Source organism: Pelodiscus sinensis, chromosome 19, assembly GCF_049634645.1.
Source record: "Pelodiscus sinensis isolate JC-2024 chromosome 19, ASM4963464v1, whole genome shotgun sequence".
Taxonomy (NCBI): domain Eukaryota; kingdom Metazoa; phylum Chordata; order Testudines; family Trionychidae; genus Pelodiscus; species Pelodiscus sinensis.
The window spans coordinates 29,443,060-29,457,506 of record NC_134729.1 but is presented as its reverse complement, the minus strand read 5'-3'; the positions used below and the strand labels follow the sequence as shown (position 1 = coordinate 29,457,506).

The following is a 14,447-nucleotide window of genomic DNA, read 5'->3' as shown; positions in this document are numbered from 1 at the left end:
AGATTCGTCCTCACGCAATCCCGGTGCCACTCCTGGGCTGGGACAGCGCCTGGCGCCCGGGACAACAGGCAGCCACCAGGCCAGCTGGGCACCATGTCTCCTCTCCATGTCCTGCCGCTCGCACTGCTCTGCATCGCCGCCTCGCAGGCCCAGGATGGTAGGGACAGACTGAGCGGGGGAGGGAGAGCACAGGGCTGGGCTGCTGGCAGACGGAGGCAGGAGATGAGTCTAAACAGAGCCCTGGGTGTGTGCTCCCGGGGCTGAGCTCTGGGGTGCGAGCTTTGGGAGCCCTGAGAGCAAGCAGGGCTGTGGGGTGCTGGAGATGGCTTGGGGAGGGCTCAGTCCCCCAGATCACATCCCATGGGGAGTGGAAGGCTGCCCACAGTGCAGCTGGTGAAGCAGCCCAGGGAACCCCCCTTGGGCACCAGCTCCCCCAGGGTTATGGGGAGAGGGGTCCTGGGCCTCAGGGATCAGGGCCCCTCCCGACCAACCCCTTCCCTGTGGTTTGGCAGGTGCAGTGAAGGGCACCACGGCAGGCTCCCAGACGCTGCAGCCCTGGCTGGTGGGGCTGACGGCCGTCGTCGTCTTCCTCTTCATCGTCGTCGTGCTGATGATCATCAACAGAGTCTGGTGCCACAAGCAGCGCAGGTGGGCTCCCGCTCTGCCCCCATGGGGGTATCCCGCAGCACCCTCCCCTTGGCCGCCTCCAGCATGGTGCAGAGTGCCCTGTGCTGCCCTTCTAATCTCCCGGCCCCCGGCCCCCTGACCTGCTCTCTGCTGTCACTGACGAGGACTGTCTGAGACCACAGAGAACTGTGACTGCCCGGGCTGGGAGTCAGGGCCCCCGAGCTCTCCTGCCAGCTCTGGGAGGGCAGCGGGATCTAGTGGTTGGAGCAGAGCAGGTGGGCAGAGCTCCTTGTTTCCATTCTCAGGAGTATTAGTGACTTGTCTGGGGCAAATGACTAAACTTGCTGTGTTACCATGGGCAAGTTCTGCTCCGTGCCTCAGTTTCCTCATCTGTTTAAAGGGCATAACAGAGCTCCCCGCCCCCCACTGCTGGGAGAATGGTGAATGGATGCCCTAGTCAATGTCCAAGGAGCACTGGGATGCCCTACGCAATCACTAACCGGATTGGTAAAACGTTTTTGAGATCCAGGAACAAACTGCGTTGTCAGAGGGCACAATGCAGCCACTCCCTGTGATCTCGGAATGGAACCCGCTGCCAGGTGAAGGTCGCTCTCTGCTCTGGGGTCTCCTGCACAGGAGCTAGCAGTTTGCTGCCTGTCTGTGGCTTGTTCTCTGTATCAAGACACCCCCGTGCTCCACAGTTGTGAGGGGCCAGGGCACAGAGTGTATTGAAAGTGCCAAGTCCCGGCTGTGCCAGGCTCTTACAGGTGAAATGGGCAGGGCCATCTGCAGCTAAGGTGACCTGATTGTTCCATTATCAGCCCCTGTTTTCGGCTGCATATAACTTGACCAAATTTGAAGAGCTTGGGCTGAAATTTTCCAGCTGCGTCTCAGCCTCAGGCGGGCTACAGTGCAGCCTTTCAGAGAACCAGGCTGGAGAAATCCCACCCGCTCCTTTGAAGAGCTGCAGCGCCTCCGGGCTCCGGCGCAGGAACGTAGGCCCCTGGCAGGGGTACGATCCTGGGTGCAGAGAGACCCCTTTGTGCCTATGAAAGCTCATCGGGGTTTGGCCGAGCGCCAGGCCTGCGGAAGCTGCTCTGCAGCGCTTGCAGGCAGCTCGCTGGGCATCCCGGGCTGACGGAGCCTGGGCTGTGGACCGGCAGCGGCAGGGAGGGGAGCTGGCCCGGGAGCCAGCGGGACAGCAGCATGGATTCTGGTGCTGTCTCTCCCTTGGACGCACTTGACAGCGTCTCTGGGCAGCACAGGGCCCGGCCCATCCCTCCGTGGCAGGAGATACCAGACTTGCCGTCTGCTTGGCTGAGAGGGCAAAAGAGCTGGGGCTCAAGCTCCCGCCTTTCAGAGCCATCAGCCGAACCCAAGTGCTTGGCTGTGGCGGCTGCACACCCTGGGCCAGTGGGTCTCCACCGCTGCGTGCGCAGGCCCCCTCTGTAATGCTCATGGCCTGTCGCGACCCACTAACTAGTCTGGGGGAGGCCCTGGGCTGGTTTTGGTCAGGTCCTGCCCACCAGGAGGGGGTCGGTCCTGCCTGATGCTCAACCCGCAGCGGCGGCTCCCGCAGGCCCTGTGTGTGGGGCTGGTGGGACTCAGCTCTCTGCTCTGGGCACTGCAACCTCCAGGCTGGCAGTGCTGCTCCAGTTCGGCCCTGCCCCCAATGAGGCCCCGCTGGGGTGAGTGGAGCAGTGCCTGGCTGCCGGGGTGGCAGTGCTGCTCCAGTTCGGCCCTACCCCCAATGAGGCCCCGCTGGGGTGAGTGGAGCAGTGCCTGGCTGCTGGGGTGGCAGTGCTGCTCCAGTTCGGCCCTGCCCCCAATGAGGCCCCGCTGGGGTGAGTGGAGCAGTGCCTGGCTGCTGGGGTGGCAGTGCTGCTCCAGTTCGGCCCTACCCCCAATGAGGTCCTTCTGGGGTGAGTGGAGCAGTGCCTGGCTGCTGGGGTGGCAGTGCTGCTCCAGTTCGGCCCTGCCCCCAATGGGGCTCCGCTGGGGTGAGTGGAGCAGTGCCTGGCTGCTGGGCTGGCAGTGCTGCTCCAGTTCGGCCCTGCCCCCAATGGGGCTCCGCTGGGGTGAGTGGAGCAGTGCCTGGCTGCTGGGCTGGCAGTGCCATTCTCTGAGATTTGGCCCATCCGGGCTCCGTCGTCATGACAGTTAGGCTGCCTGGCCTGTGCAGGAAGCCCGGCGGTCGCAGCGCCTGGCGCAGAGGTGAGCCCAGGTGACAGGAGCTGCAGCACCTGCCACATGACCCTTAAGAGCATAAGAACGGCCAGACGGGGTCGGACCAAAGGGCCATCCAGCCCAGTGTCCTGTCTGCCCACAGTGGCCAGTGCCAGATGCCCCAGAGGGAGGGAATCCTCACATGATCCCTCCCCTGTCACCCACCTGCAGACAAAGAAAGGCCAGGGACACCATTCCTACCCATCCAGGCGAATAGCCATTGATGGACCTCACCTCCATGAATCTCTAGCTCTTTTTTGAACCCTCTTAAAGTCCTAGCCTTCACCGCATCCTCTGGCGAGGAGTTCCACAGGTTGACTATGCGCCAAGTGAAAAAAAACCTTCCTTTTGTTTGTTTTAAACCTGCTGCCTATTAATTTCATTTGGTGACCCCCTAGTTCCTTTATTGTGGGAATAAGTAAATCACTTTTCCTTAGTCACTTTTTCCATATCAGTCATGATTTTGTAGACCTCTGTCATATCCTTCTGTTTTCTAAGCTAAAAAGTCCAAGCCTTTTTAATCTCTCTTCATATGGGACCCGTTCCAAACCCCTCAGCATTTCTGTTGCCCCTTTCTGAACTTTTTCCAATGCCAACAGATCTTTTTGGAGATGAGGCGACTGCATCTGTCCCAGTTTGGGGTCCCAGCCCACAGGCTGAGAAGCTCTGGCGTAGATGATAGTCCTGTGGAGAGCCAGGAGAAGCCCCACCAGTTCCTGCTTCCCTTCATGCCTCTTCTGGCTCACAAAAGCACTAGTAGGCGCCTCCCAGTGACTGGCCCAGGCGGAGGATAACAGCCTACTACCTCCGCGAGTCCCTCCCCCATTTAGTGCAAGTAGCAGAGGTCTGTGCGGAGGATGGAAAGGCCCCGATCCTGGCTCTCTGGGGGGAGAGTGCGTTATGATCACCATGATGCAGTTTCTGCTTTGAATTCACCCCCCTGGAGCATTCACACCCGTCCATTTTCCTGGTGGGAATTCAAAGCCATCTGGCTGGAAAATTGTTCAACCAACAGGGTCTCACCAGGGTCCTTGTGTGATCACCCGGCTGGGCACTGGGACAGGCGCGTTCTGTGGCCAGCACCCACAGAGCTGGCCAAGGGCCCCGCTGCAGCTGGGACAGGCACTGTGCTGCCCCATGGCACTCGGATGCCAGTGGGGAGGCACCTCTTGGCGCTGGCTGCCCAGTGCCCTCTGATTCCCTGTATCCTTGCTCTTTCCACAGGAACGAGGAGGAGCCACTGGGAGACCCTACCAAAGCCAGGTAGAGTTAACCCTGGCTGCATGCCAGCCCCACTGCTCTGGGGTGGGCAGCTGGGCCCGAGGGGAAGCAGGGCCTAGTGCCTGGGTGCTGGCCTGGCAATTAGATTATAATTCCCACCTCTTCCACTGGCTCCCTTGGGCCAGAAGCTCCGTCTCTCTGGGCCTTAGTCCCCCTCTGGACAAGGGGGAACGGCTCTGCCCTGCCCCACAGGCTACATAGGGAGGCAACTGTAGGGTGCCCAAGGCCTACGGGCAGAGGTCAAATAAGGGCTCTGGCTGGACTCCTCCCAACTAGGAACTGCCATGAATAGCCTGAACTGCCAGCAGCCTTGTGCCTATTGGCCCTAAGAAATGGATCTGCCCATGGCTCATCTCCTGGTGACAGGAGAGTCAGTAACACCTCCAGGTGAGCTCCGGCCCCGCCAGGGACACCCGCCCAGAGCCAGCCCGGCCCCAGGGAGCTCCGGCCCCACCAGGGACACCCGCCCAGAGCCAGCCTGGCCCCAGGGAGCTCCGGCCCCGCCAGGGACACCCACCCAGAGCCAGCCTGGCCCCAGGGAGCTCCGGCCCCGCCAGGGACAATGGCCCAGAGCCAGCCTGGCCCCAGGGAGCTCCGGCCCCGCCAGGGACACCCGCCCAGAGCCAGCCTGGCCCCAGGGAGCTCCGGCCCCGCCAGGGACACCCGCCCAGAGCCAGCCCGGCCCCAGGGAGCTCCGGCCCCGCCAGGGACACCCGCCCAGAGCCAGCCTGGCCCCAGGGAGCTCCGGCCCCGCCAGGGACACCCGCCCAGAGCCAGCCCGGCCCCAGGGAGCTCCGGCCCCGCCAGGGACACCCGCCCAGAGCCAGCCCGGCCCCAGGGAGCTCCGGCCCCGCCAGGGACACCCGCCCAGAGCCAGCCCGGCCCCAGGGAGCTCCGGCCCCGCCAGGGACACCCGCCCAGAGCCAGCCCGGCCCCAGGGAGCTCCGGCCCCGCCAGGGACACCCGCCCAGAGCCAGCCTGGCCCCAGGGAGCTCCGGCCCCGCCAGGGACACCCGCCCAGAGCCAGCCTGGCCCCAGGGAGCTCCGGCCCCGCCACGGACAATGGCCCAGAGCCAGCCTGGCCCCAGGGAGCTCCAGCCAAGTCTCCCAAAGCAGCGGGCAGGTCCCAGCCACTAGGTAAGTCTGGGTGACTACAACAATGTCTGTGTGTGCACATGTGTGTGGGTGCCAGTGTGTTTGTGCAGGTGTAACTCACACTCAGTGGGGTTCACTGTGCCATGCAGTGGCCCTTAGACCACTTGCAGTGAGAGAGAAGAACAAGGGAGCTCTACAGCCTAAGTTGGGAGCCTGCTGGCTTGTAGCGCAAGCCAGCCTGGCCCCAGGGAGCTCCGGCCCCGCCAGGGACACCCGCCCAGAGCCAGCCCAGCTCTGAGTTCCTACACCAAGGCTACGTCTACACTGGTGACCTCTTGCACAAGAACTCTTTTGCTGAAGAGTTCTCGTGCCAAAAATCTTCCACAAGAGAACGTCCACACTGGCATGGGCTTTTGCACAAGAGCATCCATAGCAGTGTGGACGCTCTCTTGCGCAAGAAAGCTCTGATGGCCATTTTAGCCAGAGGGGCTTCTTGTGCAAGGAATTCATGTTGCCTGTCTACACGGCCTCTTGTGGAAGAGCTCTTGCACGAGAGGGCTTCTTCCTCGTGGGGAGAGGAGTGACTCTTCCGGAAGAAGCCGTTTTCCAACGCTAGACTGTCCATTTACTTGCGCAAGAACGCTCGTGCAGTGTAGTCAGCGGGCAAGTTTTTGCGCAAGAATGGCGGTAGACATAGCCTTAGTGCCCACACTAAGTTCCAGAGATCCCAGGGTTGAATCCACCCTATAGCTCTTACACAGGGATTGTGTGTGTGTTGGGGGGGCTGTGTGTGTGCAGGGAGTGTGTGTGTGTGTGTTCAGGGGCTCGTGCGTGAGCAGCGGGCTGGATAGAACTGGAAGGCAAGGGGGCTGCTCTCAGTGTGGCCTGCCAGACCCTCAGCAGGACTGGTGACAAAGCAATCATCTTCTCAGGGGGGGGGGGAGGTCTCGGGGGGGAGGCATCCCCTTGCAGCTACACTCTGCAGCTGGGATTTCTCAGATGCATGTCATGTGCTCTATACTGCTACTGTCCAGTGATGATCCTCCTGCAGCTTAGGAGCTGAGCAGGAGGCTCTGGGTTTTGTCCCTGCTGCTGCCCTCAGGGCCCAGGTGGCTGTGACCAGCCGTGCAGTGGCAAATGAGAGGCCAGAGGTGATGACTGGCTTGCTAGGATTAGAGCCATGTCCAGGGTGTGGGTGTGACTAATTCACACCTGTTCAGGCCCCTGGGACACCTGTGCTCCAAAGGCGTGGGAGCAGGGCCGGGGAGCCAGGGAGTGGCCGTTACCCCCAGGGATCTGAGCTAGCTAATGAACACGGGTCCAGGCATCCTAGGGAGCGGCCCGCTCACCCCCGCCCAGCCCTGGGATCTGCATTTCCTTGCTCCGTTCGGCAGGCATGTGGCAAACCCCTATGACAACGAGGCGCTGGAGGAGGACGACGAGGAGCCGGCGAGGAGGCAGGAGGATAAAACAACCTCCCTGTGAGGAGCCCGCGAGCCGGGCGGGTGGGGACCATGGAGCTGCCACCGCCACGTTCCCCGCTGTGCTGCCCTGCACCTGGATCAGCTCACTTCTTCCTGGCCCGGGGAGTGCCCGGCTGCCCCATGCAGGACAGAGCAGCAGGCCTGGCTCGCTCTGGCCGTGCCGGCTGCGCTGTGAGGCTCTTGCTGGCGTGCGCTATGCCAAGGCACAGCGGGCACAGCCACCCCCCTGCCCCCTCCTGGCTAGCTCGGCCCTTGGTCATCCAGCGGGGGCCTCGGCAGCTGCCTCGGCAGCTCTCTCCGACCCCCCAGCCGGTGCCAGACCGGCCCTTGCGCAGGCTGAGCTTGTGGTGCAGGAGCCTGTGAACTGCAGTGGGGAGGGGGCAGCAGTCTCCCCAGGGCTGTCCCTGGGTCTCTGAGCCCGGCGGCAGAGATTGGTGCCACCTGCTAGCGGGCGCGTGCCACGCCAGGCACAGCGAGGGCGGAGCGGCTGGGCGGCCAGTGGGACAAGGCCCGTGGGCGCCGGAGCCTGCTCTTGTATTTACATGAATAACAATAATAAACGGTTTGGCCCTTGGTGGTGCGGAGCGGCCGGTGCAGTGCGTGGGCCTGGCGCAGGGCCGGCGGCTGGCGGGTGCAGGGAGCCTGAGCCCGCCAGCAGGCCTGCCACCGCGCCCATGGCGCCTCGGAGGGGGGCAGGGTGCGTGTCCAAGCCCCTGCCACCGGGATGTCTGGCCACCCCAGGGCACCAGCCTGGGCAGCACAGGGGGCGCGAGGAACCTGGGGCCACAGGGTAAAATAAAGAGACTTTCTCAGCTGCGTGACGAGTGGGGAGCCGGGGTCGGGCCAGAGCCAGGCGAAGCTGCACTTTTATCCCCTCCCCGCCGGCCCTGGCTGCACGGTCACGGTCACGCTACGCCCAGCCCGGCGAGCCCGGGGCCCTGCCGCAGCAGCTCTGCCATCTGAAAGTGAACCCCGCTCGCGAGCGACTCACCTGGGCCGGGCCCGCAGGGGTGGGAGGGGCTGGTCTGTGCAGCGCCCCCATGCACAGCTCCGTGGCAGGAACCCAGCCTCCACTACCCCTGCTGTGTGACCTGGCTCATCCCACCAGCACCTCTAGAGGGCAGGCCCTGCACCCCCTTAGCGGAGACCGGGGAGCCTACCGAGGCAGCGCCAATGGCCTCTCCCTGCACTACTCCCAGGCCCACAGGACAGCAGCCGTCCACGCACCCGGCTGCTCGACGCAGGCTCTGCCCCAAGGGGCTACGGGCGGCCCTAGGCCTGGTCCCCTGCCAGAAGGGAGACTTTGTGCACCTGGGACCTCTGTGGCACCCCAGGAGCTGGCCGTGTCATGGCAGCACCCCAACATGGCACCCAAGAGCCAGGCCCTACTGCCCTGGGGCTGCTCAGCCCCCACGTGGGTAACAGGCCAAACTAAAGAGACCAGCTGGACACATGGTGGGAGGGGAAACTGAGGCACTGGGTGGGTAGGGCACTTGACCAAGGCTGTCCAGCAGGGCAGTGGCAGAGCCAGGACTAGGCCCCAGGTGTCCGAAGGAGGCCACATGGGGCTGTTGCCCGGGTGGGGCGCTGGGCTGGGGCAGGAGCTGCTTTCGGGAGTATGAGTGCCCTGTCACCCTGTCGGCCGCCCCTGCCCGTCACGCCTCTCGCCAGGGGAATGACTCCAGGGCCCCGCCAGCCCCTCCCCGGCCGTGCCCTTGGCCCCGAGCTCTGCAGGGTGCAGCTTCCAGCAGGCGGCTACTGGGCTGGACTGGGGCCTCTCTGCCTCTGCTGGAATTTGGGGGCACTCACTGGGGGGAGGGGCTGGCAGCTGCTGAGTTCCATCCTCCCAGGCCCTGGGGAGCCCCGGCAAGCCCCCGCCCCCTCCCTGCCTCCCGCTCAGGCCACAGGGGCGGGGGTCTCTGGAGGCCCAGGCGGGGCAGCCTGGCAGCAGAGACCCTTGGGGGACGGCTCCACACGCTCAGGGCAAAGGCGCTGCTGCCGGGGTGGGGCCTCCCTGCGGACAGAAAGCGCCAGCGTCTGACCCCCCCTTCCCCGCTTTGCTGAGCAGACAGGCAGGGCCTGTAGACCCCCGCAGGGCCCAATGGACACGAATCGCGTGTCCCCTCCCCCAGTCAGCATTAAGGAACTCCGAGGAGCCTGAGGAGAAACTAGGCTACCACACGCACACGCTGTGCACACTCATCTGTCCACACACACGCTGTGCACACTCATCCATCCACGCACACGCTGTGCACACTCATCCATGCACACTCATCCATCCACGCACACGCTGTGCACACTCATCCATCCACACTCATCCATCCACGCACACGCTGTGCACACTCATCCATCCACGCACACGCTGTGCACACTCATCCATCCACGCACACGCTGCTGTGCACACTCATCCATCCACGCACACGCATCCATGCACACTCATCCATCCACGCACACGCTGCTGTGCACACTCATCCATGCACACTCATCCATCCATGCACACGCTGTGCACACTCATCCATGCACACTCATCCATCCATGCACACGCTGTGCACACATCCATCCACGCACACGCTGCTGTGCACACTCATCTGGCCATGCACTGCTGTACATACTCGTTCCTCCATGCACACACTGCTGTGCACACTTATTCCTCCATGCATGACTGTGCATACTCATCCCTCCATTCACTGCTGTGCACATTCATCTGTCTATGCACTCCTGTGCACACACATCCCTTCAGGTGCTGCTGTGCACACTCATCTCCTCCCATGCACATGCTGCTGTGCACACTCACCCCCATGCACACATTGCTTTGCACACTTATTCCTCCATTCACTGCAGTGCACACTCATTCCACACATTGCTGGGCATACTCAGCCCTCCATGCGCACACTGCTGTGTGCACTCACCCCCCTCTCACACCAAGGTTGCCAACTTTGAATTTTGAAACAAAGGGGCTGTTTTCTCACCCCCCCCCTCGATATTATGCATTCTGGGGCTGGGGCGGTGCAGTTGAAGATGCTGCCAACACAGTGATGCCATTGCACCAGATCTAAGACCCAGCACTTGGTGCGGCTGACTTAACTGCATGTATCAGCCTTGTAAGTGACGCTGTGGACCCAGCCATGGCTTTGTGGCTCTCACCTGTGCCACACCCAGAGGGACCTGCCCCAGGGCCAGCCGGCTGTGACACAATGACTGACAATGGCTCATCCGCCAAGGGCCGCCCGGTGATTCACAAACCACGTGAAGACACGGGAGGGGCCAGGTGAGCTAAGACGCCACCTTTTCCCAGCCTCTTTCCAGGTATTGGGCCCCTCACTTTCCATGCCCCTGGGCAGCCAGACAGCACCAGCTGTGACATCCCTGCTGTGCCTCCTTCCCGCATCAGGCCTGTGGCTTTACAGCCAGAAGGAGAATTTCAGCCCAAGGGCCGAGGGGCCTTCCGAGCGTTTGGGGCTACCAGCGTGAGGTTACAAGACAGCTGGCCATGCGGTCACTGCTCCGCTCTGGGGCGAAGGACTGTACTGTTACCCTCCTGTGCCCTGGTAGCTGTTTATTACGGGCGTCTTTTCTTTTTGTAATAGCTCTTCGGCGAGGACACAGTGGCTTGGCTGGCAGCATGACACGTGGGTAAAATCTGCAATGCCCGTTGGCCTGGGGGCAAGGGGCTGCCATTAGCAGAACCGCACAGAGGGCTAGGGCCCTCCCAGACACAGGCCATGACGAATCTGTCCCAGACCGTGAAATCTGGAGCCCCCACAATAGCCTCGTGAGAGACCCCCCTCGTGGGTCAGGAGCCCAGTCTGAGAACCGCTGACGTAAATGTTTCGACTTGCAAATACGGAATCACGATTTGTGACGACACCATGTCACGTTCGATTTCAGATCAGAAACGGGACAGTCAGGTGTTTGCAACGCCAGGACCCTGAAACGTACCCAAATGGCCCATGAATGTGGCAGGTCCCCGGCGCTGCCAGGCTGCCCAAGGGGGCATGGCCCTTCTGGGCACTTGCTCACATTAATCCGCTGGGGGGGACTCACCTGCACGCTCAGGGGTGTTTCTCGTGGCTTTTCGCAGCACTCAGCAGCTCCCCAGCTTGTGGTAGAGAGAGAAAGAAATGTGGGACGTCCCTGGAGGCTGGAAACCAAGGCCCCCCATGATCCCAGGGTCTGCAGCTTTCAGCAGAAGGCCAAGTGTCATGGGCATTGTGAGAAATTGGGGGGGCAGCTAGCAGGATGGGAGGCAACAGAAGCGGGGGGAGCAGATACTGTCGGATTCCTGTGGTGGGGAGGTCCCAAAGTTTGTCAGCAGGGGGCACAGTGTGTGTGTGTGTGTGTGTGTGTGTGTGTGTGTGTGTGTGTGTGTCACAGTGTTGTGTCTGTGTGTGTGTGACCGGGGGCACAGTGTGTGTGTGTGTGTGTGTGTGTGTGTGTGGCGCACAGTGTTGTGTCCGTGTGTGTGTGACCGGGGGCACAGTGTGTGTGTGTGCGTGTGGCACAATGTTGTGTCCGTGTGTATGTGACCGGGGGCACTGTGTGTGTGTGTGTGTGTGTGTGTGTGTGTGTGTGTCACAGTGTTGTGTCTGTGTGTGTGTGACCGGGGGCACAGTGTGTGTGTGTGCGTGTGGCACAATGTTGTGTCCGTGTGTATGTGACCGGGGGCACTGTGTGTGTGTGTGTGTGTGTGTGTGTGTGTGTGGCACAGTGTTGTGTCCGTGTATGTGTGACCGGGGGCACAGTGTGTGTGTGTGTGTGTGTGTGTGTGTGTGCGCGTGTGGCACAATGTTGTGTCCGTGTGTGTGTGACCGGGGGCACAGTGTGTGTGTGTGTGTGTGTGTGTGTGTGTGTGTGTATTTGTGCATGTGGACAGGGCGCAGGCTAGCAGCATAAGTACCTAGCCAGCGGTCTGGCGGACGTGTACAGCCGGCCCTGGGGTCCTTGCTGCGGTGCCCACACTGCTATTGTTAGCTGCACCAGCTAGCGTGGACACTTCTCCCTGGGCAGCAAGCCCCTGTGTTGGCGTGTGGCGTGTGGCGTGAGGCGTGTGGCGTGAGGCTGGCCAGCAGGGCTGCAGGTCGGTACTGGGGGCATTGGCAGAGTTTCATGGCAGAAAGTGTTTGGGGGGTGCATGAGCGAGGGCAGGTTTCTGCTGCCCCTGCCCGTGCTGCGCCAGGCCTGGCCCCCGCACTGTCAGCCCCTCACGTTCCTTGTGCTCGTTCCGATCTCACAGTGCAGGGACCGGCACCCCCTTATGGGCCTGGGCCAGGCCTGTGCAGCCCTGTGGGCAGCTCCTCTCAGAGCCGGTGCATGAGGAGAGGAGAGGGCTGGGGGCATGGGAACAGCCGAGGGGTCCAGCCGAGGGGTCCCGCGGCTCTGATCTCTGAAACTGTGGGAGCAACACTGGGCCAAGGAGCTGGCAGGGGACTGGGGCTAAGCTGGTCCCTGTGCCAGGCCTGCCCAGGAGGAGAAAAGCTGGAGTGTCCCAAACCCAGCCGGACCGGGGACCGAAGCCTAGAGCTGGTTAATCCCACCCCGGCCTGTCTGGGGCCCCTTGAAAGGGCCTTGTGGGGGAGGGGACTTGGCACTGGGGCTGTGGCGGGATACACCCACCGTCCTCCTCCCCTCCTGCGCCCTCCCGCTCCCCACGGTCCTCAGCCCGGCTTGCTCGATGCCGGGGGCCCCGCGTGGCACGGCCGGCGAGACCTGGCCAGCCCGGGCTGCGGCGGTGAGCTGGGGCCAGGGCAGCTGCCACGAAGTTTGGCCTGAGTGGCCGTCCTGGCTGGAAGCCGCATCCCCCGGATTTGCTCCCCCTTTGCCTCTCTCCCTGGCGGCCGCCTTGTCACTCGCCGGCCCCAAGGCGGAAGGGAGCGGGACCGGCCCTTTCTCCGCACACAGGAGGACCGTGGGCTGAGCCCTGGGCCCATTTGGTTGCTTTGGACCCTCCTGTGGCCCAGTGTCTGTGCGCCTGCCCCCGTTGAGGTGCCCTGCTCGCCTTTGTGAGGAGTCTGTGCCCTGGCTGGGCCTGGCAGGACTCAGCTGATGCTGGACAGTGCCTGGGGCATGGTTACACCTCGGGCTCTTGGGCCCTTTAGCCAAGGGTGTTGAAATTTGAATTGAAAAGATATACCCGCCTGCAGTTTCCTTTGTGTGAGTTTTCAGCTAGGAGCTGGGGAAACAAGGTGAATTAAACTAGGCAGAACTACCGTGCCTACAAGGAATACTGGGCATGCAAAGGGACTGGACCTGGAAGCACAGCTTGGGCATGGATAAGGAATGTCTATTTAGATGTGGTCAGGTTATTTTCTTTGTTTGGTTAAACTTCTCCGTGCTAAGTCCATGTGCCCCCCCATACACTGTATCTCAGCTGTAGTGAAGAGATGCCATTTTTCTCTGTTTTAATCTGTTCTCTTTGTTGCTCTGTACACCTAGCAGCCAAGCATGCCTTATCGAGGATATCTTTTTCTTTTGTTAATAAACTCACCGTTTTAAAGGTGATGATTTGACGCTTGTGTCCTGGAAGGTAACAGGAGGTCTGTGTAAGGAGGCCAGCTATCAGGGACTGCGGTTTGTTTTCTCTTCCCCCCCCCAAGCTCTCGTGTGAAAAAAGTGATAGAAATGCAGCCGTGTTAGTCTGGTGTAGCTGAAACAAAAAACAGGACTGTGCAGCACTTTAAAGACTAAAACCATCTTACAGGTCTATGTAGCACTTTAAAGACTAATAGTCTTTAAAGTGCTACATAGACCTGTATTTTGTTTCAGCTACACCAGACTAACACGGCTACATTTCTACCACTAAAACCATCTTGTTAGTCTTTAAAGTGCTACATAGTCCTGTTTTTTGTGTGAAAAAAGGGCTTGGAGGGCCCCCCTCTGGAAGAAGTTCAAGTGCGTCTTCCTGGCTCTGAGAAAAAAGGGGTTATTTTTACATTTCATGTTGGCAGCCTGTCTCCCAAGGCCAAGGAATCTGTGATCTTGGGGAGTTTTGAACAAAAGCCTGTAGAGGCAAGGTATCTTTAAGGAAAAAGTGAATAAGGAAAAGTTATTTACTTATTCCCACAATATAAGAACTAGGGGTCACCAAATGAAAGTAATAGGCAGCAGGTTTAAAACAAACAAAAGGAAGTTTTTCTTCATGCAGCGCACAGTCAACCTGTGGAACTCCTCGCCATAGGATGTGGTGAAGGGTAGGACTTTAACAGGGTTCAAAAAAGAGCTAGATAGATTCACGGAGGTTCGGTCTATCACCAGGGTGGGTAGGAATGGTGTCCCTAGCCTCTGTTTCTTCAGAGGTGGGTGACAGGGGAGGGATCACATGAGGATTCCCTGTTGTGTCCCCTCCTTCTGGGGCACCTGGCATTGGCCACTGTTGGCAGACAGGACACTGGGCTGAATGGACCTTTGGTCTGACCCCGTCTGGCCATTCTTATGTTCTTACGTAGACACACACCTCAAGGCGCTCCTGAATCGGGACCGCCCTGCTCCCTTCCCCCGCGGCAGATGGGCACGATGGTTGGACACAAGGTGAAACCTGAGGCCTGGCTGCTGGACACGGAGCCCTCGCGTGCCAGTCTGTGCGGTGCCGGACCAGGGGATGGTGCATACGGACAGGGGAGCTGGGCCCCTGTGGGTCTGCTGCGTCCCTAGCTAAAGCCATCACCGGAGCTTGTACCTCATGTTCTCCTGCTGCTACGCAGCCACATCCCGGGGCCGGAATGAGACCCAGACGCGGCG

General features: G+C 61.1%; 1 protein-coding gene across 1 annotated transcript; it reads left to right on the top strand.

Moving 5' to 3' along the window:
- Positions 1–6,762, top strand: LOC102453050 (small integral membrane protein 24). Its single transcript, XM_075903272.1, has 4 exons — positions 1–157; positions 513–648; positions 4,078–4,116; positions 6,624–6,762. The coding sequence occupies exons 1-4, from the start codon at positions 94–96 to the stop codon at positions 6,712–6,714; spliced, it is 330 nt and encodes a 109-aa protein (XP_075759387.1). The 5' UTR covers positions 1–93; the 3' UTR covers positions 6,715–6,762.
- The last annotated feature ends 7,685 nt before the right edge of the window (positions 6,763–14,447 follow it).